Source organism: Lycorma delicatula, chromosome 4 (assembly GCF_047948215.1).
Source record: "Lycorma delicatula isolate Av1 chromosome 4, ASM4794821v1, whole genome shotgun sequence".
Lineage (NCBI taxonomy): Eukaryota > Metazoa > Arthropoda > Insecta > Hemiptera > Fulgoridae > Lycorma > Lycorma delicatula.
In genome coordinates, this window is record NC_134458.1 from 25,946,608 (window position 1) to 25,968,706 (window position 22,099).

Consider the following 22,099-nt stretch of genomic DNA (forward strand, 5'->3'; position numbering starts at 1 on the left):
TATATTCAAGTAAACAAACCATGTAATGCGATTTTTCTTATCGACTCAAAACAACTTCAAACACATACATCCATATGTGCTTGCATATAGAAACATTATAATTTAAAATTAGAGATTGAAATTTTTAACAACAAAATGTGCGGGCAGAAACTACAAGTCATAGACATTTACAAACTAAACACTATTACCGCTAATGCACTAACCTGTTTTCACCTGTCATTTGATACAGTTTGGTATTATAACTGACACCTTTCAGTTCTGAATTATTTTTTTAATTTCAATATAATTCCTGTATCCTGCATCTTCAGTAACCTGTTTTACAAATTCCAATCTTTATCTTCCTCTATGTATTTATTCTTTACACGTCTTTATGACTGAATTAACAAACCTGGTTTTCATATTTATATGACACACCAACCTAGTTTGTCTCTGCAAGATTCTGTCAAAAATGTTTCTCATCTACTGAATGTCTTTGATTTGAAGACCAATTCATTTTGAATTTTATCAATCTTCTTAATTTTCAACAACCCCCTGTTGTAACACTACATTACAAAGACTTCCATTATTTTCTTTCTAATTTTTTATTGTCCATGATCTGCTATCATAAAGCATTACACTCCAAACAAATATTTTAATATCTATCTAATTCTTAGATGTATAAATGACATTAGCAAATGTTTTTCAGCGTGAATACTTTCCTTGCTTGTGGCAATCTGCTTTTGGATCCTGCTTCTTTTGTCATATTATTCCCTAACAGCAAAATGCTCTCTTTCTGTAATTTTTTATTCAACTATATTGATATTCAGCTCCTTTCGCTTTACATTTTATTACCGTTTGTTTACTCTTATTTATTTTTAAACTGAGTTTTGTCCCGGCATTAGATTTGCGGAATTAATAATTTCTCCTTGGTCATTTTTAATTTTTGCAAAACAAATATCACTGATGAACCCTAACATTTTAGTTTTCTCTTCTTGATTAGTTACTCCAATCCCAGATTTGTCCTTTGATTCCATAGCTTCTATAAAAAAGGTTGAAAAGCAACAGTGACAGGCTATATTCTTGTATCACTTCTCTCTAAATCAGGAATTATATTTTTTTATCTTCAACTGTTATCACTGGAACCAAATTCTTTTATAGATTGCAGTCTTTTTTGTTTAAATTTTAAACCAATTTTCTTTATAGCTCTTAATGCTGTTTAACACATTTTAATAATATAGTTGACTAAAACATACTTGATGTATAACTGTTTAATAAACTCATAGAATAAATTCATCTATAGGTAAAATATTTCTTCAAAATGAATACCATTCCCATTTTTGTAAAACAATAGAAAAGTAAAAAACTACAGCATATCTAAAAATGCTGATCATAAATGACATACTTTTTAAAACAACCATCTATTTGCAAATTTTTTTTTACTGGAGGTTTATGAAAATATAGGAATATTGGAGCCCGGTAAGTGATACATGTAGTCCTTGAATATGTTTAATACACTGTAGTACTATGATAGTTATAAAAACTTAGATCAAGTGATCGTAAAACTTTTCACTGCAATTTCCAGACAATTATTTAAATTAATTTTAAAAATTTATGAGGGTCATGTAAAAACATTTTAACAACTCTGACAATATTATTTATAAATGTTAAAACTTCATCAACACATAGAAAAAAAAACATCTTGATAGCTTACTGCAATCCATTTATTTCTCATAACTTGTTCGATTGTTAAACGTTTGGTTGAGTCAACTTCTAGCATCCCTTTGATAAGATCTTTTGCATCTTGTGAAACATTACTCCACTCAGGTGCAGGGAAATCATACTGTCCTGTGCGAATTCTTTTTTTCATACCAGGAGAGATTGGATGACCATGATCACTAAAAAATGGAGGGAAGCCACATAATCTGAAACAAAATTAATTTACACTACAAACAACAGAAAATACATTACAAATTTAATACATTACACAGTATAATGTTTCTAGTTTTAGATTAAATCATCAAATCTTGACATGCACTTTCATTGTCACAACTGTCACTGCAGCCATTCAGATACTTATTTTTGCTTCTCCTCTTCTAATTTTACCTAGGTTACTTGATTTAGCTGATTATAGCTGCATGATAATTAACAAAATGTAATGAATGGTAACTATTTTAGAAACTGATAAATTTAATCTGCAACATGAAAATATATTGTTCAATTGTACTTCAAAAGATGGCAGAAGCAAGTCTAACATAACCCTTATTGTAGTGTACAACAATAACATTTAATAGAAGAAATGCTGAGTGTGGATGAATTACTAGTTTAATAATATTAAACTATATAAATAAGTGAGCCCGTGTTTTGCACCAGGCAAATTATTGCTTGGATTGCTTCTGATAAATATGTATTAAAAGCAATTTTTTTAATAAGATCAAAACTATTAATTACTGCATTTTAATAACTAACCTCTTTTTATCCCAGGTTTATCTGTTCAACAACTACTGTTATTGTCTTGTGCATATTAGAAAGCGGTAACAAATATAACAGTAAATATCAGCTATTTTATAGAAAATGGTTTACATAGGTAGGAGAGAAAAATAATTTTTTATAGCAAGAATGACGAATGTACTTGTGCAATACTTATAATTAATTTAAACCTGCAAAAATAATTGACAAAATTGACAAGATGAATTTTATTCTCATATTATTTTTGTGTTCCATATAAAATTAAAACAAAAGGACTTTTACTTTAATGGCTTTGTTGATTTCAGTTATCCCCATTACCTCAATTTGTTGATGTTAATTTGTTGTTTGTTCCAATGTTGATGTTAAAATAATAGTGGGGTTTTAAATGGTTATAACTTCGGAACAAAGCACTGTAGAGAGATGAACTGTACATTAAATCAAAGAGAATCACTCCCAGTTTATGTGCACACAATCTAGTGCAAGTGTGCTATTTCAATTACATGCAAGCAGCATGTTAAGTCATCATGTTTATTTATGTATTACGCATGAATACTGTCATGTGTACAATGAAGATCCACATGAAAATAACATACGGTGATGGGAAAAAACTCAAAGAAACAGGCAGCCTACTACAGCAAATACATCAAGGATGGCAATCAGTGTCTGATGAAACAACTAAAACAGTGCAAACAAGTTTCTTGCCTAGTCCATACACATCCTTACGGAAGTGTTCTAGACGGTTGGGTATAACTAAAACGACTGTTCATAATGTGTTAAAAAGACAGTTACATTTCACTGAGTATGAAATTCAGGTTTACAACAACTTTATCCACAGGACTAAGTGAAACGATTTGATTTTGTTGTAGACATTCTGGATAGGTTAGAGCAGGATGATGATTTTTTTAAAGAAGTTAATTTTCAGTGATGAAGCAACATTTCATGTTTCTGGACAAGTACACTGGCATAATGTTTGCATTTGGCATACTGAACCCCCATGCACTGCGTGCATGTGGGGGTTTGCATGTTTGCATGTACTGAACACAGTGTGACTGTGAAAAAGTGATGTGTGGTGCGCTATTGGACAAGACAGAATTACTGGCCCCTTATTTTTTGCTGAAAAAACAATATTGAGGAACAGATTTCTGGATATGTTACAAGGGTAAGCACTGTCCCAAATACTAGGAAATTCCAGGTGTTTCTTTCTTGCTGTTCAATAGATTTTCTTGAGTTCCTTCAATAGTTGATCGTTATGTTTTAATTTCTTGGTAAATGTGCTCTGATTATTATGAAATAACTTATATTGAAGCTCCTCTAATTTTCAAAATTAATCTAATCTCCCTATAGTAATTTTAGGATTACTTGGGCCAAGTATATCTAAACCATATGTATTAATACTAAAAGGAAGAGATTATTTATTATCAGCCACTAAATGTGAAAGAGTTGATCATTACAGTTTTCAGTTCCAATCACTCTCTTCAAAGACCGTTCAGAAATCACACTTCCACAATTTTTTACTGCATGACAGTTAATAATATCCAAATGTTGATACCACTATAAACTTTAAGAAATCAATTTGATAGGAGCCGATAGCTTTCACCAGCAACATTCCTATCACGTAGTTTACAAAGATACTAAATATTGCCAAGAGACAGTGTGGATTTTACTTTATACTATAAATTTACAGTTATTAAAAGTTATGAGGATAACTTACCAATAGATAGAAAAAAAATTAATGAACTTTTCCTCATATGATGCAAACAACAATTAATGGAGAAAAAAATTAATAAAAATAATAAAATATGACCTATAATAATAAACAATGAAATTTAAACAAATGTAATAGAACACAATTTCAGTGTGTTTGCATTATCAAAGTTCACTGTATTATCTATCTTTCAAATAATAAACTTGTTAACTAAAATTAACAAGAAAAGTTGAGTTGAAAAACAAGATAATTATTTATACAGAAGACTACTTGTGTCCTTTTAATAAAACCTATTGTACGTAGATTAATTATTTGTCCTTAAATTCCTAACTAGATTTTAATAATACTAATATAAATTGTAAATAATAAAAGACATACAAATAAAAAAATATTTTTGTAATAAATTTAATTAAAAGTGCCGATTGTTTAATAGTAATTATCAAAGTCCAGTAATGTTGAATTAATTCAAATATGCATCTTATTCCTTCAATAAGAATTAATATTTTTAATAATAAATATGTTTTTCTGAAACTTTTATATAGTAAAGTAGAATTTCACAGAACATATTTCTTTACAAAATAAATTAATTTCTTTAAGTGTTTTGTCTCATGACATTGAAAAAGTGACAAAAATGTTATGTATAAGATCTGCTCAGAAAATAACCAAACTTTATTTTTAATTTTTAATCTTTATTATTAATTTTACAGATTATTGGCCCTTGCCCCCTTCAAAGTACTCCCCTCCTCTATTTACACACTTTTCCCAGTTGTGTTTCCACTTTGTGAAGCAGTCCTGGGTAGCTTCATTTGAAATGGCCTTTAAGGTCTGTGACAAATTTGCTTTTTTGTCATCAGTGGTCTCAAAACGGTGTCCTTTCATCAGCGATTTAAACTTCAGAAATAAAAAAAATCAGGACAGGTCTGGTGAGTAGTGAGGCTGAGGTAGGACAGTCACCCGATATTCGGCACAAAACTGATGAATTAAAAAAGCTGAGTGTGAGGCTGCATTGTAGTGGTGAAGGAAGCATGAACAACTGTCTCGCCACAACTCTGGTCTCTTTTTCTGGATTTTTTTCATGTAACTGTTGCAAAACGCCTTGACAATATGCATGGTTCACTGATTCACCTACATGCAAGGATTCAAAATATACAATTCCATTAAAATCTAAAAAACAGAGAGCATCATTTTGACACTGGATCAAGACTGATCCAGTGACCCTGACTTGGGGTGTGGAGATCCTTTGCCAATCCATTGTGATGATTGAACTTTTGTCTCAACATTGTAGTCCGAAATCCAGCTTCTGTCTCCCGTTATGATCATTTGATTGAATGTTTCATCAAGTTTGGCTTGTTTAAGAAGTTCCACTCAATGTATTTTCTGCTGTTTGATCATTAAACAAGGAACAAACTTTGCTGCAACTCGATGCACGTTTAATTTTTCAGTCAAAATGTCATGGCATGATCCAACTGATGTTAACCTCTTCTGCAAGTTCTCAGACAGTCAATTAGAGACTTGCTTGCACCAGATCGTTGATTTTCTGAATGGGGTGTCATCAGTTGAAATCTAAGGCCTTCGTGGTTGAGGGTCATCTTCAATTGACTGATGACCACTTTTAAATTGTGAAAACGATTCGTAACATTGCATACGACCCACAGCATCATCTCCGTAAGCTTGTTTCAAAAGTTGAAGTATTTGTGTTAAAGTTTTCCCGAGTTTGACACAAAATTTTACATTGAATCATTGTTTCTGAAAATTGCACATTAGAAAAATCACTACTAACACTTAAACATGTTGCACTCAAATAACAAGAACATGAAAACTAAACGAGATATCAACAATTAAAGAACATGTAGTTACAAAGGACGTAACCCACCGGGTTGGTCTAGTGGTTAACACGTCTTCCCAAATCAGCTGATTTGGAAGTCGAAAGTTACAGCGTTCAAGTCCTAGTAAAGCCAGATATTTTTACATCGATTTGAATACTAGATCGTGGATACCGGTGTTCTTTGGTGGTTGGGTTTCAATTAACCACACATCTCAGGAATGGTCGAACTGAGAATGTACAAGACTAACACTTCATTTACACTCATACATATCATCCTCATTCATCCTCTGAAGAATTATCTAAACGGTAGTTACCGGAGGCTAAACAGGAAAAAGAAGTTACAGAGGACGTTATGCAGACACAATGCTGCCCACTGCATGTCACTAAATATCTTCACTGGCACATAATTCTGAACAGACCTCATATGTTTTTTTTTGGATAATATGTATTAAAATGTTGTTACTTTATCTTTGTAACTTTTCTTTCTAGGAAATATTGGGTTACAAAGAATTGCACTAGTTTCTCAACTGAATTAACGTAAGCATTAATTATCACCAATTTTCACTTAATTCTCTAAAAATACAAATGGATAAACAAAATATATTAATATAACTCACTATAATTATATGTGGGGGAGACTTTATAACACATGAAGTAACATAACATATAAAGGCATTTCACAGTCTTAACACCAACTAATAAATCAGTCATAATAACCAAATAATAATTTTCCTTAAAATAAGATAACAAAATCATGATATAAATAGATCAAAACACAATATAAATTAAATTATAATTGAAAAGTTCATGTATAAAAGCAGATTTGCCAAAAATAAGCAACCTAAAAATAAATATTTACTATATAAATCAATGCCAGGAGTAATCACAAATCATCACTTTAAAATTCAAGAAAGTAGTTATGCCCTATTCGATGGCATTATGGGAAAGTAGTAACAAAGAAAAAAATATTTACATTAATATAAGCATACAATCAAATCTTAGCTAAGAAAATAAAGAGATGATAGTTGTAGACATAGAACATGCTAATTCAGATTTCTGAAAATGTGTAACTTGTTACACAGTATTTTTAGTTGAGAAAATAAGAGAGTTAAAAGTTACAACATCCATTTAAAAAAAGTTTTAGAATCCTTTGTAAATTCTAAAACATTCTTTACAAAATGTCAGATAGAAAAATTTTAATGTTAAGTCCCAACATATGATCATACAGAAATTAATCTTATTATACAGAGTGATTCAGGAGGAGAGGGCAATACTTTGACAACTCATTCTAGAGGCTAAAAATAAGAAAAAAGTTCATATAAAAATAGGTCTGAAAATGCTTTGTTAGCGAGTTATTCAGGGTGAAAGATTTCCCCCGAGGTTCAGTTCCTCCGGGTAAATTAAGGCTTTCTGAAATTCTGGGAAGGTCAATTAAGGGGCAAATTCAATTGTTTCTTGTGGGTTTTGAGCCAGAACTGTATCTCTCTTAGTTTCTAAGATATCCCATGTAAAACGTCAAAAATAGGGTCAAAAAACATTAACGTTGTTAAATTGGCAATAAATCATATATTTTTTAAACATAAATTGTAGAGAATTTAATTATAAGAAGATTGATGTAAATAATGTCAACAGAAAACAAATAAAATTTAAACATGTCGACTTTTATTAACAACAAAACAGATTAATTTTTAACAGATTGAAAAAACTTTTTCGTTATGTAAAGTAGAAAATAACTGGAGGAAGAAAGAATACTTACTGTTTTTTTATGATAATGATAAAATGCTGCTTACAAGTAGTATTTCATGCGGTTTAATAACTTTCAAAAATGCCACCGTGGTGTTCAATGCAATTTTCAACGCGTTATACTAGATTTTGTGTTGCCAGTCTAACGGTGTCTTTGCGTTCCTTGATTATAACAGCAACGTTGAGAATGCAAGCGATCAGTTCATCGCGTGTGTCTACTTTTTGCTTGTAAACCCCATTTTTCAACCATCCAAACAATAATCCAACGGAGTGAGGTCTGGGGATCTCGGTGGCCAATTAACCGGCCCTCCACGTCCTATCCATTTACCAGCAAACTTTTCATCAAGACATTGCCTTACTTCATTAGTGAAATGTGTAGGAGCTCCATCAAGTTGGTAATACATTTCAATTCGTTTTGCTAAGGATATATTTTCCAGCAATATAATAAATTCATTACGTAAAAATTCCAGATAATTTCTCCCTGTGACACGATGTTGTAGTATGAAAGGACCAATTAATTGGTCATCTATGATACTACACCAAACATTCACTGAAAATCGTTGCTGGAAACTTTTTTTCCACTGTAGCATGCGGGTTTTCTTCAGACCACCAATGCGCATTCTGTGTGTTGTTTATTCTGTTATGAGTGAAAGTAGCTTCATCCGAAAATAGTATAAATGGAATTAAATGCTGATTCCTATTAATCCATTTTTCAAAACAAAACTAAACAAAATTTCATTTTTTTTAACACACTTGATTTTTATGCACTGTAAAATAAATATAAAATTACACTTCTTAACAGTTTTCTGAAATTTTTACGATAAGAATTCGACGTAATACTGCAAACACAATTGATCAGCGAAAGGTTAAACACATTACCACAATTAATTGACAACAATGAGTAGTATTTAAACAAATTGTGATGAAAAAAATTCAGTGTTGCCAACTCGTTTTCCGTAGGTCTAAAATTATTGTACCTACTAGACACATCTGTTTTCTTTTTTTGTAACATTATCTTCTAAGTTTTAGTCGGTTTTGTTAATAAGATCGACATGTTTAAAATTTTATTTGTTTTCTGTTGACATTATTTACATCAATCTTCTTATAATTAAATTCTCTACAATTTATGTTTAAAAAATATATGATTTATTGCCAATTTAACAACGTTATTGTACGTGAAACGCAAAAAAAAATGGTTTTTGACCCTATTTTTGACGTTTTACATGGGATATCTTAGAAACTAAGAGATATACAGTTCTGGGACCTATTTTTTCGATTTCCCAGCTCAAAACCCATAAGAAACAATTGAATTTGCCCCTTAATTGACCTTCCCAGGATTTCAGAAAGCCCTTATTTACCTGGAGGAACTGAAACTCGGGTGAAATCTTTCACCCTGTATAACTCGCTAACGAAGGGTTTTCGGACCTATGTTTATATGAACTTATTTCTTATTTTTAGCCTCTAGAATGAATTGTCAAAGTATTGCCCTATCCTCCTGAATCATTCTGTATATTTTTCAACAGATAGTAATGTTTCTTATAACATAACATTACAAACAATAATGTAATTTATCACTCATATGCCAAACAGCATTTGCTGCTTTAAACTGTATTTACTTTTTAATAATATTTTTAAATTATCGGTAGTATTTGTAATTAGATTGGTTTACTTTTTATTGTGTTTTAATTCATAACTGTTTTATTGTGTATATTTTACTGGGATTTTTTTTGCAAAAAACAGATACCCATAAATAAATCAGTTTTATAATACTGAAATGGATAAATGCAAATTATTTTCAATTGAAAATGCACCAATGATCACATAACAACTGTAAGAAGTGAAGTACGTGAAAACAAAGGAGATAAACTATCAGGCAACCATGTATGGCAAAATAAAATCTGTAATAGAATTTCTGTTTTTATAATAGAATTACTAAAATAACATGGATTTACTAAAAAATTAATATTCTTAAGATTCATAATATATTTGTTTAATACTTATAACGTTTTATTTTAAACACTGGAAAACAGAAATCAAAACATTTAAGACTATAAAAAAAGAATGCAATGAATGAGCTTTATTTTTTAACAAAAAAAAAAAGTACTTACAAACCCAAAATCAAGAAAATAGTATGTTTTTTACACAATTTACGAAGTTATTAACGAAAAGGAGAATTTTAAATTTACCAAAAATATTTACTAAAAAGACCAACTACTTACAAAATATACATAATTACTCCAAGTGACCAAATATCACAGCTCATATCATATTTCTGTGGTCCCAGAACTTCTGGAGCTTAAAAAAAAAAAACAAAAAAAAATTTTTTTTAAGTAAAAAATTACTAGCTGAATTTAGAAATTTAAGAATTCATCAATAATACACTACAATGTTAATTTTTTAATTCTTATTAAGTATTTTAGTGTTGACCCTTATTTGGAGAAGATTACTCACACTACACAGAATTATTTCTGTTGTCAATTATTTTACAGTCATTGAACATAAACTTTATCACAAACATATTTTTAGGTAGATTTCATAAGAAAGCTACCTATTATAATGGATGCCATGATTCGACTTCCAGAAAATTTTGACATATCTTTGCATTTCACATCGCCCAGACCCCAAAACCACCGTCAGCTCAAAAGTTTATATATACAAAAATACAATATATATATATATATTGTATTTTTTATAATCAAAAACCAACTTGAACAACCCAAGTACAGAATTAAAAAGTAAATCAAATGACACTTACCTTATTTTATTTTCTTTATTCCAATAGAACCTTTGTTGGATCCCACATAAGTTGTATATAAATTATATAAAATTACATATCAAATCATAATTTATTTTTTAGAAAAAAATAAAAATTACTATCATATATAGAAAACATGAAGTCAATTAAATAAAATAATCACATATATTTAAATGTGACATCAATTAAAAATTAAAATTAACTTTAAAAATAAAATAATTAGATTTATACCACCATATAATGTTGTTCAAGTTAGATTTTGATTATAAAAAATACAATGTATTGGTACAGAGAAATATGGGTCTTATAAGTATTGACTTTAGAAAAATCAATATATATATATATATATATACACTTCACTTTCTTGTGGACACGATAACTGCCATAATTTTGTGCCAATCACTTTCAAATTGTTTCTTAAAACTAACTCGTCCCAAAATCTCGGTCAAGTTTGCTAATGGCCAAAATTGAACCATGGGGATGGAAATGGGGGGGGGGGGCTTTTCCAGAAAAACAAGATATCGCTATAACTTTCTTATTAAGTAAAATATCGAATTCTTTTACAGTTCCTACTATTTTTTTGGAAAAAGGCCTAAAACTTTATAAGTAACATTTTTTGATATCACCAACCATTGGCCCAGGGGGTGGAAAAAAATTGGGTTTCAAAGACAAAAAATAATCATACCTCCCTTAATAGGCAAAGTATCAAATTAGTTTAAAGTGGTCGTTTTACTCCTCTAAACATTACCTAAAACATTTGCCTGAAACTATTTTTGATATGACCAATCCTTACGGCAAGAGATGACCAAAATGTTGCTGGAATTATAAGATGGGGCTTGTCATATGCTAAACATGGGAAACTTTTTTCACAAGCAACCATTGTCTTATTGAGTAAATTTGAAGTTTTTCTTAACTCTAAGGTGGGCATCTTTTTTATCCCCTACTTAGCATTGGTGAAATCTGCCTCCACCTTCCAGCATGCTGAAAGGGATTTTTTTTAATCACTATGGAAATGAAAAGAGGTAATGTAATAAATATATTTTTATAATTATAACCTCAATCGAAAAAATTTTGAAAATGCTCAATTTTGTTACTGAACCTGTTTATTCAACAAGCAGTAATGTCTCTAGGATTTAAATATATTTTTATTTTAAAAAATCGTAGAACATTTTAACTAAATAATGTTGATACTGATAATTCCAACAGTAACTAAAGATAAATGTCAATCAATAAGTAAAACCGATTTAAATGTGAAATGTGCATTCCTTTTCTACAACAGTTATGAGGAAAAAAAGAATACAAGCAGGTATATAATTAGTAATTTAACACAAACAATTTTTAGTTAAAGGCATCAAATTTTGGAATTCAATATGAATCTATTGTAGTTTTTGATTGCAGCATTTATAGTAACCTTAGGATATTTTTTATTATTTTTACAATAACATAACTTTAACGATTATCGATTAAACTGATATCTTGAATAAAATCTGGGTTTATAACATAAATTGTAAAACCAAATATATAAATATATTTTTTATCTAAAAAACTGTATATGTAATTTAAATGCCATAACCATATCAATTGTAATAACCTGATGAATGACAAGTCACTCTGAAAAATTACATAACATGCATCCCATTCAAGGTAGACTAAGAAAAAAGAAGTGGTTTTCCATTACTCTTTTCACCGAGTCATTTATATGATTGCATATCAGCATGCCAAGCACATCAACTGTATAATAGGAAATCAAAATAAAGAGGTTAGCAAGGGTGTAGATTGAAGAAAAAGTGGAAGCAAGAGGAGTGTGGGTTAAATAGTCAAAATGAAGTATGAAAATAAATAAATATAACGTAATAACAAAGGCCATAATATAATTGGGTGATGAGTATTGGATGAGGCCATGAACCTCTGCCTATATGCTTTTCATGACTCATTAAATAAAGTGATGAAATGATATAAGAAAATGTCGGAATCTTATTGGGAATCAAATCTTCAAAGTGAAGTGATTTCACTATTTCATCAGAAGAACTGTTACATTACTACTAGCCCTCTAAATACCTTGAGATAGTAATAACAATTTTTAATTCTAATTATTTTGTAATTTCTCCAATTACATAAGAATGATTAAAATTTAAACTTCAGCTTGAATGATGCTAAAAGGTATGTCTGATATGGAGTGAGTGTAGTTGATGCAATGTAAACTCACTCACGGTGATGAAAGAAGCCAGTTTCTAATAGTAGTCGCTGCACACATAGATGTATTATTTGTTATAAAAGTTTTATTAGAGTTCACTTTTAGTTCCATAATTCATCTCAATTAAGGAGAAATACAAAAGCACAACTCTAATGTACTTACTCAGTCATCAATCTGAAGGACAACTACATCTTAACTCCATTAATATACATGGGATTTTAAAATGACTATAGGCTTTGGAATTTTATCCTGATTTCCCATATTTTTAATACCTAAAATATTATTCTTTGAGATGATGAAGTTGTAAGGATAATCAATAAATGTAACATCCATTTTTTTAACAGTGTATTTCTTGACTCAATATCAAGACTTTTTAACTCTAAAAAAAGGAAGTCGACTAGCTTTATACAGAATAAATTAAACATTTCCTTCAGGTTCTTTTCTCACACATGAATGATACAGAAGATGTTACATGACATATAACATCATTTCAATAAAGTAAATATCACTGTTGGAGTATAACTTATAATGCAAAGAAAAAAGAAATACTAAAAAGAAAAATACAAAAATAGAGAAGAAGCTGAAGAAGTGTAATCACTTCTTCAGTAGTGCAATTAACCTTCTGCAGTCCTGACTCTATCTAGATTTTAAAATGACCTTTTCACATGTTTAAACAATGAAATCTACAACTATGAACTACATTTTGCAAAATGGTTTACATATTATAACCCTAAATGATCAAATAATCCTACATTTAGTATATGAAGTAATATTTATCAAACTCTAAAACAAAAAACTTTTACTTAATCTATCGTTTTCTTAAGCTAATAATGAATACAAGTTTACAAACAAAATCAGGGTAAATGCATTTACATGAACATTTCATACATTTAATATATTTTTTGTACAAAATAGAATAGCAAACTTACCAACATAGTATGGAGTATAACATGGAGTCTGAAGTGTTCCTTTAGCTATAACTTCTTTTGCAAATCCAAAATCAGTCAATTTTAAAATTCCGGTCTGATCTGAAAGAACATTATTATTTTATAGAACTGAAATCTAAAGAATTACCTGATATTTAATCTACATAGAACAATTGTGTCACTTATGTACATAAACATAGCACAATAATTTGGTCTACAAGAAAATGTCCTTATTATGCTTCCATTACCATTTTCATCTATCAAAAAGATTTTGTGACCAATATATTTCAAATTAAAAGATTTTCTTTAAGAAAACCAATCCTACTACACTAAACTCTGTCGATGAGTTTTTATTCTAAATAATACTAATTAAATGAAACTGAATTTCTACATCGAAGCATACTAAAATATATTTCAATTAATACCTTCATAATTTTTATTTATTCTGAACCGATTCTATTTATTTATTTATTACAAGGATTGTGTGGAAAATAATACCATTTGTGCATCGCTACTGAACAGGTACACATTTCATGCCCGATTCAAGATCAACAAGTTTCTGTATCTTTTTTTCACGTTACATGCATGTTACATGAGACTGTTTTTATTAAATCTCTGGATGGATGTTAATGGACAAGTATGACAAGGGAATATAAATAATTCTTAAGCATAGTAATACGTGCCTAAATGTTGAGGTTGATAAAAGGAAAAAAGACCAGATATGTAAAAGAACAATAAGATAATGTAAGAAAATTTTTAACTTGTCACTTTCTTATTCCAAAATGGATAAAATTTTCTATATGATCTTCACATATTTTTGATCAACACCATTTCATAAATTATTTTTTCGTATTGAACGGACTAACCACTTTGTTGTCTTTTGTAACTTTTATTAAACGTAACAACTACTAAAGTATCCTGTTGAACAGAAACTGCCGACTCTGAATTTTTGTTTTCCTCAACATTTTGAGGTCATGAATTCAAGAATCTTACTTATAAAATTGTTTATCTACCCTACATGGTATTATATCTCAGGAGGAGTTTAAGCTAGATTCACAAAATTTGCTGAAGTAGCTTGAACATCAGGAAAAGACCGACTAGATTAAAAATAATATCATTGGAGAAAATATCAGTAAAACATTTTTGACAAGATTTTTCAAAAAATCTAACCCTATTTATAAAAACTAGTTTTAGAAGTTTTTAAAGTAAAAATTAGATTTCAAGCTCTGAAAACTCAACTTTTATATACCAAGATTTACAATAGCCAAGTAACATAAAAGAGATACATATTAAAAAGTTTTGAAATATAAGATATTAAAAAAGCCCTACCTCTGGGAGATGAGTTAACTTTTTTATATAATATAATTTTATAAACATAAATAAATTATAGATGTTTAAAATAAATGGAAATACGTTTAGAATAACAAATATTAAATAAAACAATCTTCCCTGAAACTTAGTTTAGACAGGTCAGCGCAATTAAAATTCCTACCTTTACTTTGCAGATGTTTACGTTTATCTTAATTTCTTTTTTCTTATTTTCTTAAGTCACCTCTTTTTATCATCCGGCAGCAGTCACTCATCATAGATTCATCCCATCTGCCTTGATAACATTATTCCATCTGCGATATATCTTGGTGGAACCTTTTTCCTTCTTCGTCGCTGATGTCACCGGAGTTTAAAGAGAAAAAGTCCAAATGAGGATGTGAAAAATGAATTTTCAATGACATTCTGCAGCCTAAATTTCTGTAGTTCACTAAAGAGTTCATTTATAAGCCGATCGTGGTTTTCTGAAAAAACCAGTCATAACATCTTTGAATGACTTCTGTGCTACTAGTTCTTTAGGATTCAGTTTGCTGTCAAATTTATTTTCACGAATTAATTTTCTTATTTGTGGCCTGATGAATATTCCCTCTTTTAATTTGGCTTTACTTAATTGTGAAAAAACCTCGGCTAAATATTTAAAGCTGTCTCCATCTTTATCTAATGTTTTTATAAAATTTCTCATCAGGCCTAGTTTTACGTGTAGAGGTGGTAAAATAATACAATCTGCTTTGACAAGAGGCATATGAACATTTTCCTTTCCTGAGGTACAGTGATTTCTTTTTGGCTGGTCTTTAACCGCGTAGTGTTTATCTGTAGACCGACTATCCCACAAACACATATATTTTGTAAAGTCACTCTGGAGACCGAGAAGAAGCCCTATCGCTTTCAGGTCAGCAACAATTCGCCATGAGTGTTCATCATACTTAAAAGCTTTTAAAATTTTTGATATACTTTAAAATGTTTCTTTCATTCCTACAGCATGTGCTACAGGTATAGAAGTAAACTTATTAGAGTTAAGCAACACTGCCTTTAAGCTTCTTTTTGATGAGTCTATAAATAAACGTTGATCGTAAATAAAATATTTAATGTCCAGTTCAGACATTAGCCCCCTAACATCATGGCAGGAACAAATTAAACCATCTCTTTTAAAGTATTTCAGTAAATTTTTGTTTTGATTTCTATGTAGTGAAATTTAAGTATCCTTGTTTAATAAATTACATTCTTTAAGATGTGAACCTAGGAGTTTTGCATGTTGCTTCAACAAATATAAGCCATGAATTAAGTTGCTCAGTTCTTGTGTGATGAGGTGAGGTACAGTATTTCATTCTTTTGGAATATAATTAATATCTATTGAAGTTGACAATTCATAGGTAGAGCCTTCTGGGGAATCAGAAATTTCTTTCCAAGAAATTGGAGCGATTGGAATCGATAAATCAACACTGTGAAATACTGATCTCATAGCTGAATGAATATTTGGGTATGCAATACTGCTTTAATTGTTTGAATTGAAACCGGTTAACATTTGTTAAGCAAAAATAGCAGTCATCATAATGGTTAGTAGGCTCTTGCCAAATAGGTACGCCAAAAGGCAAACTCTCTTTTTTTCCTTTTAGCCACTGGATTAGTAATGTAGCACTTGATGCATGCTACATGTGGAGTCCAGGATTTATCTTGATCTCCCAAGGGACAGAAAAAATAATGTTTGTAAGCAGTTTTCAGCAAATTTGCTACTGGTTTTCACTGACTTTTCACGGTGAATTCTCAGCAAATGTAACAAAAAATATTTAGAGAATTTTTACACACCCGATTTTTATTCATTGCAAAATTCAAAATGTTTTAATGAATGAAAGAAAACTGAAATATTACAGAAATACTTAATCACAAAAATAATTAAATTTTAATTTATAAATACTTAATTACTTAAAATACTTCATAAAATTGTTTCACTATGGACTGTAATAAAACAGCATGAAACACACACACACGAACAACTTAACAAATCTTGATGTTCAATAAAATAATTCCAAAAGTTGTTCTGTCATAAAAATCTTTCGCTAAATTTACGGCATCGCTTATGAAACAATCTTTATAATGTGAATGATAAAACCACTACCAGAACTAAAGAACATAGAAGTCATAGCAAGAGCTGAACTCATACTGAAGAAAATTTCATCAGGCTGAATTATTCATTACTTGACTCACTAATGTCTATACGTGTAATGACATGATTAGACTGTTATGTATCAAATGTAGGTCTACAGCATGCATTACAATATAAATCAGATGTGAATAAGCAAACATACAGATGTACTATCTTATTTGTATTGTTTGTTCCGTGTATGATGGAACAAATAAATTTATGAGGTTGTAAGAACATTAAGCGATGGGTTGTTCCAGAATACATATTCAGATTCAGTGTATAAAATACTATACAGAACACCTTCCGGTTCCAAAATTTATGATGACCAATTTTATCATTAAGTTAACTTATGTTGCTCTGATACTTACCTTGATAAAATATAGGGGCGATTATTGTCTTTTCATAAATTAAAAGAAAGTACTGCACAAAATAGTTAGTTACTGAAATAAAATTGTACACAGAAAATGCTCAAAAACTCTTTATTTTTTTTTTATAAATACTATACAGTTATTGAAAACATCTGTTTAATGAACAAATGCAATTTAGTTAAGTTTAATATCATTTTTTTTCAACTTATCCCAAACTTCAATCAGAATACAGATCTGTTAATTAACATTTGAAGGGGGGACTGCACTTAGACCGGATCAGTCAATCTGGATTAATCAGAAGCTATTTTCAATGACTCAGTTTTTAATTATAGATGCAGCACTTAAGCTTGCTTTAATTTCACTGGTTTCTTTAAAGAAGTATAACTAAACAAAAAGTAAAAGTAAACAAAAGTAAAATTTTTAATCGTTTTATTCTCTATAGAATCTGATCCAAAATACAGCAGTTGAACATTTATGGAGAACTAAATGTGTTATTTTCAGAAAATAAATTTTCCACTCCCTAATAACATGTTACAGAATACAAAAAAATTATTTAATAATCAAATTTAATTAAAAGGGTAATCAAATTTGATAAGAAAAAAGTAACTTCCTTATGAATGGTTTATATCAGGTATAACTCACTCATAAGAAAGTTACTTTTAGATTTCTGTTATTTTTTCAAAATTAATTATCAATCGTAAATTAATAATCATTGTTAAAAATTTTTGTATGTCCACTCTAGTCCAGTATGAACTAACAAAAAGTCATCTATAAAAACCTATATAAACTGGTACGATTATACGGTATATTAAAATAAAATAACAAATACCTGGTTTAGTGTACAAAAGATTTTCAGGCTTTAGGTCACGATGAGCTATGTGTCTATCATGAAGAAACTTCACAGCAGAACATACATCATACATGATTTTAGCAGCTTCTATAATAAAATAAAAATAGTTACTTATGTAATGCAGTGATCATGATAAATGATGAAAAAGAAATTGTATTAATATTTCTATCGATACGAATATATTTAATTGTCAAGAACTTACAACCTCTTAAAACTAAAAAGATATTTCTAAACTAGTCATTCAAATTTTGTAAATCATATAAATAAAATGATTTAATAAAATCCAGTGAAATATATTTAACATGAAAATAGTATTGTGAAACGCTGCTTAACAACTAAATAATACCAAGCTTCTGAACAATGCTTCAGATTTTTATCTGAAAAATATCAGTTAACATAAAAGATATACATTAAGAATGGTTATTTTACTGTCTTTTACATAAATATATCACTGCATACATGCTCACAAGCAGTTTTTCAATTGAGAACCTACATTCTTTTCTTGAGAGAAAAATGAATAGTACGGGATATATACCATGTCTTGAATTTAGGCAGTAAATACATTCTTGACATACAGCACCTAATGTAAATAATGATTCAGTTACAGAAGAGAGTTGGCAATAATAACCTGAATAAAAAACTTTGTAAAATACGATCTGCAAACTATATCTTCCAAGTTGTAAGGAGGCATAAACAAGTAAACTACTTCTAAATGATTTCCTTACTGTAGCAACGGCACTTTTATTATGCGTAAAGCATATCTTAACTATTAAAAAAAAATGGAGGATTTCTGCCAAATAGATTTCCTGTGAACATACATGACTTTATGAGGTACCCACCTACATGCTAGTAAAAATATCAATTAATTACACTAAAAAAATAAAGCAATACTTAACCTCTTTCAGTAAAAGCACCATCTTTCTTATTTTGAATCCTCTGAAACAATTCTCCACCATCCATACTATAAAAAAAAAAAAATTACTTAAAAAATTAAAACATTTATGAAAAAAAAAGATCCTTTATAACCAATCTAAAACAGTCGAATAAACAGACAAAACAAAAATATCTGGACAAATGTAATAGTCTACTGATGATTTAATAGACTAAACCACCTACCAGAAACATCACATACACAACTAAATATATTCATTGACCTTCTTTACTTTTTTTACCAAGTGTTTGAACACAACTACTAGTACAAAATAGAAATGGAAGTATAAGATGAGAAATATAATTTTGTACTTATAAATATAAATATTATTATTTACAAACACCTTTTTTATCTATTGAGATATTAATTACTAATGACTACCAAAATATAAAGTATAAACAATCTACTTAAAAAAATATATATATATCTAGAATATTTATTTTATTTTACTCCATTAGCTCAACAAAATAGAGAATAAATAAAGTAGGATGACTTACCTTATTCCACTATATATGCAGGAGCGCTTTCACAATTTACTCGCATCATCAGCTGCATTACATATTCATACATTCATGTCAAATTAATTACAAACTTTTATTTATTTTATTTAAAATTTAAAACCTTTAATCTTTTTATTTTAAGACTAAATTTTTATGCAGTTAAATAAAAAATTAAAACAAAATTTAAAAATTAATTAAAATTAAATTATAAAAATTGTTACGTTTGTACTTTAATTAATTTTACATTATATTTAAAATTTTTTTAATTTTGTTTTAATTTTTAATTTAACTGAAAAGTTTTAAATTATTGAAATAAAAAGCTTAAGGGTTTTACATTTTAAATACAATAAATAAATGCACGATAAGTTATTATATTTTATTAAGTTTGTAATATAATTTGAGATGAATATATGAATATGTAATGCGGCTGATGATGCAAGTAAATCCTGAAAGCGCTCTTGCATATACAGTGTAATAAGGTAAGTCATTCTACTTTATTTATTATGTTCTTTGGTTGATCTAATAGAATAAAATAAAATAAATATATTTGTATATAGTACAGGAGTATGATTCTTAAAATTGATTTAAAAAATAATCTACAATATATATACAAATTTTTTTTTAATATATTTTTTATATATTGTGTCATCAACAAGAATTAATTATTAATCATTAAACAATTTTTTTTAAATTTTCTTATAAAAAGAATTCTTGTTAATAGAATCTGTTATATACACATCTAGTAGAACACAAGGATGAATATAAAATTTATAGTGATGTAGGTATATAGATGTAAGATTTTTTTTTTAACAAATTTAGTTTGTTTCTAGTAGTTATACTATAGTAATATAATAATACATTATTTGTGAGTATATATATATATATATATATACTCACAAATAATGTATTATTATATATATATATATATATATATACTCACAAATAATGTATTATTATATATATATATTATTATATATATACATATATAAAAAGAATTTTTGTAATGATCTCATTCTCTGTTACAAATTTATATTAATTAATAATTTTTATTTATATTAATTTACTAATTATCTAAATATTCCAACTTTTTTGGGAAAAGATTAATTTAAAATTAACTTTCTATACTAGTGATTGTAAGTTTTATTAATTGTTTTCCAAATTTCATAGATTATAATTACTATTTTTAAGAGCTCACTAAACTTTATTTTAATTACCATTCCGTTTTCTAATATAAATATGGTCAGTCATAAGCAATTATAAAGATAACACATCTATCTGAATTATTTATACAGTTTTACCTCTATTTTTAATTGTTTTATTTAATTTTTTATACAGTTATAAGCAAGATAAAAATAATAAATAGTTAAAGATAAAAAGTTTTTTTTTACAGTTATTGTATCTATATAAATCTACATACCAGAACAATTTGTACTAAAAAAAAAAAATTATTATGATATTTTTACTGTATAAATTAATTTAAAAAGTCATAGTTTAAATAAAAAGTTGTTATATTTATCATCATTTTTATTTATATATGATTTTACACATGTTAATGATACGGATCAATATCATAATCGTTAAGTGTGGAATTTTTCGTATAAAATATAACTCTCTATTTAATTTTTGTTTATTTTCTATTATGTGTGTGTGTGTGTGGCAGTTCTGTGTCTCATGTTAGAATAAGTAATGTTAGTTTGCTTTGTTGATGTTAGAGTACAGTGAAAATTATTTAGCGATGAAATAAACAGTATAGTCAAGCTAGAAAATATATGGTATAGTCAATTTTATATCTGTCTCATTGTTCTACCGATGAATAGAATACATCTTACTTACGACATCGTAACAAAATATGGTTTTAAAAAATTATTTTTAATCTTTGATGTGTTAGTTAATAATTAGTTCTCTAGTGATGAAAATAAATTTTAAAAAATTTTTTAGATAAATGTTTAAGAAAACTAGTAACACTTCTGTTTTTTCATGGTATATTATGCATAATGTTTATAATATAATAGGAAATATTTGTTAACATGAAATATTAGATTCCAACCGATTTTACAGTTGTAAGCTACTCAGTTTACATGAAAGTTTATATAACTGATGACCTGAAAAATACTGATTAACACAGAAAATGTTTATATCCAAGATTTACACAAATGTAGAAATAAATCCTATTAAAGGAAGAAAAATATGTTTTGTAAGTGCCTGCTATTCTGTCTAGGTATGCTTTAGCAAGCTGTTTATAAAAAACTATTATTTTTTTCCTCATTACTGTAACGATGAAAAGTTTATTCATACTCAAATAAAGAATCTACTGCAAACAATCCTTCAATTTAAAAGGTTTTTATTGATACAAAAAAAAGTCTTTGGAGTTAAATGTTTTGGATGCTTTTT

The 22,099-nt window shown here is 28.4% G+C and overlaps 1 protein-coding gene across 1 annotated transcript in view; it reads right to left on the reverse strand.

Annotated features, from left to right (window-relative positions):
- The window catches only part of MAPk-Ak2 (MAP kinase-activated protein kinase 2), a 48,884-nt gene that overhangs the window by 17,282 nt on the left and 9,503 nt on the right, over window positions 1–22,099 (reverse strand). Inside the window, exons 3-7 of the mRNA XM_075362543.1 lie at window positions 19,174–19,238; window positions 18,257–18,364; window positions 13,597–13,695; window positions 9,938–10,013; window positions 1,691–1,901 (exon numbers count right to left, since the gene is read on the reverse strand). Of these exons, the coding sequence (XP_075218658.1) occupies window positions 1,691–1,901; window positions 9,938–10,013; window positions 13,597–13,695; window positions 18,257–18,364; window positions 19,174–19,238 (559 nt within the window). The remainder of the gene's footprint in view (window positions 1–1,690; window positions 1,902–9,937; window positions 10,014–13,596; window positions 13,696–18,256; window positions 18,365–19,173; window positions 19,239–22,099) is intronic.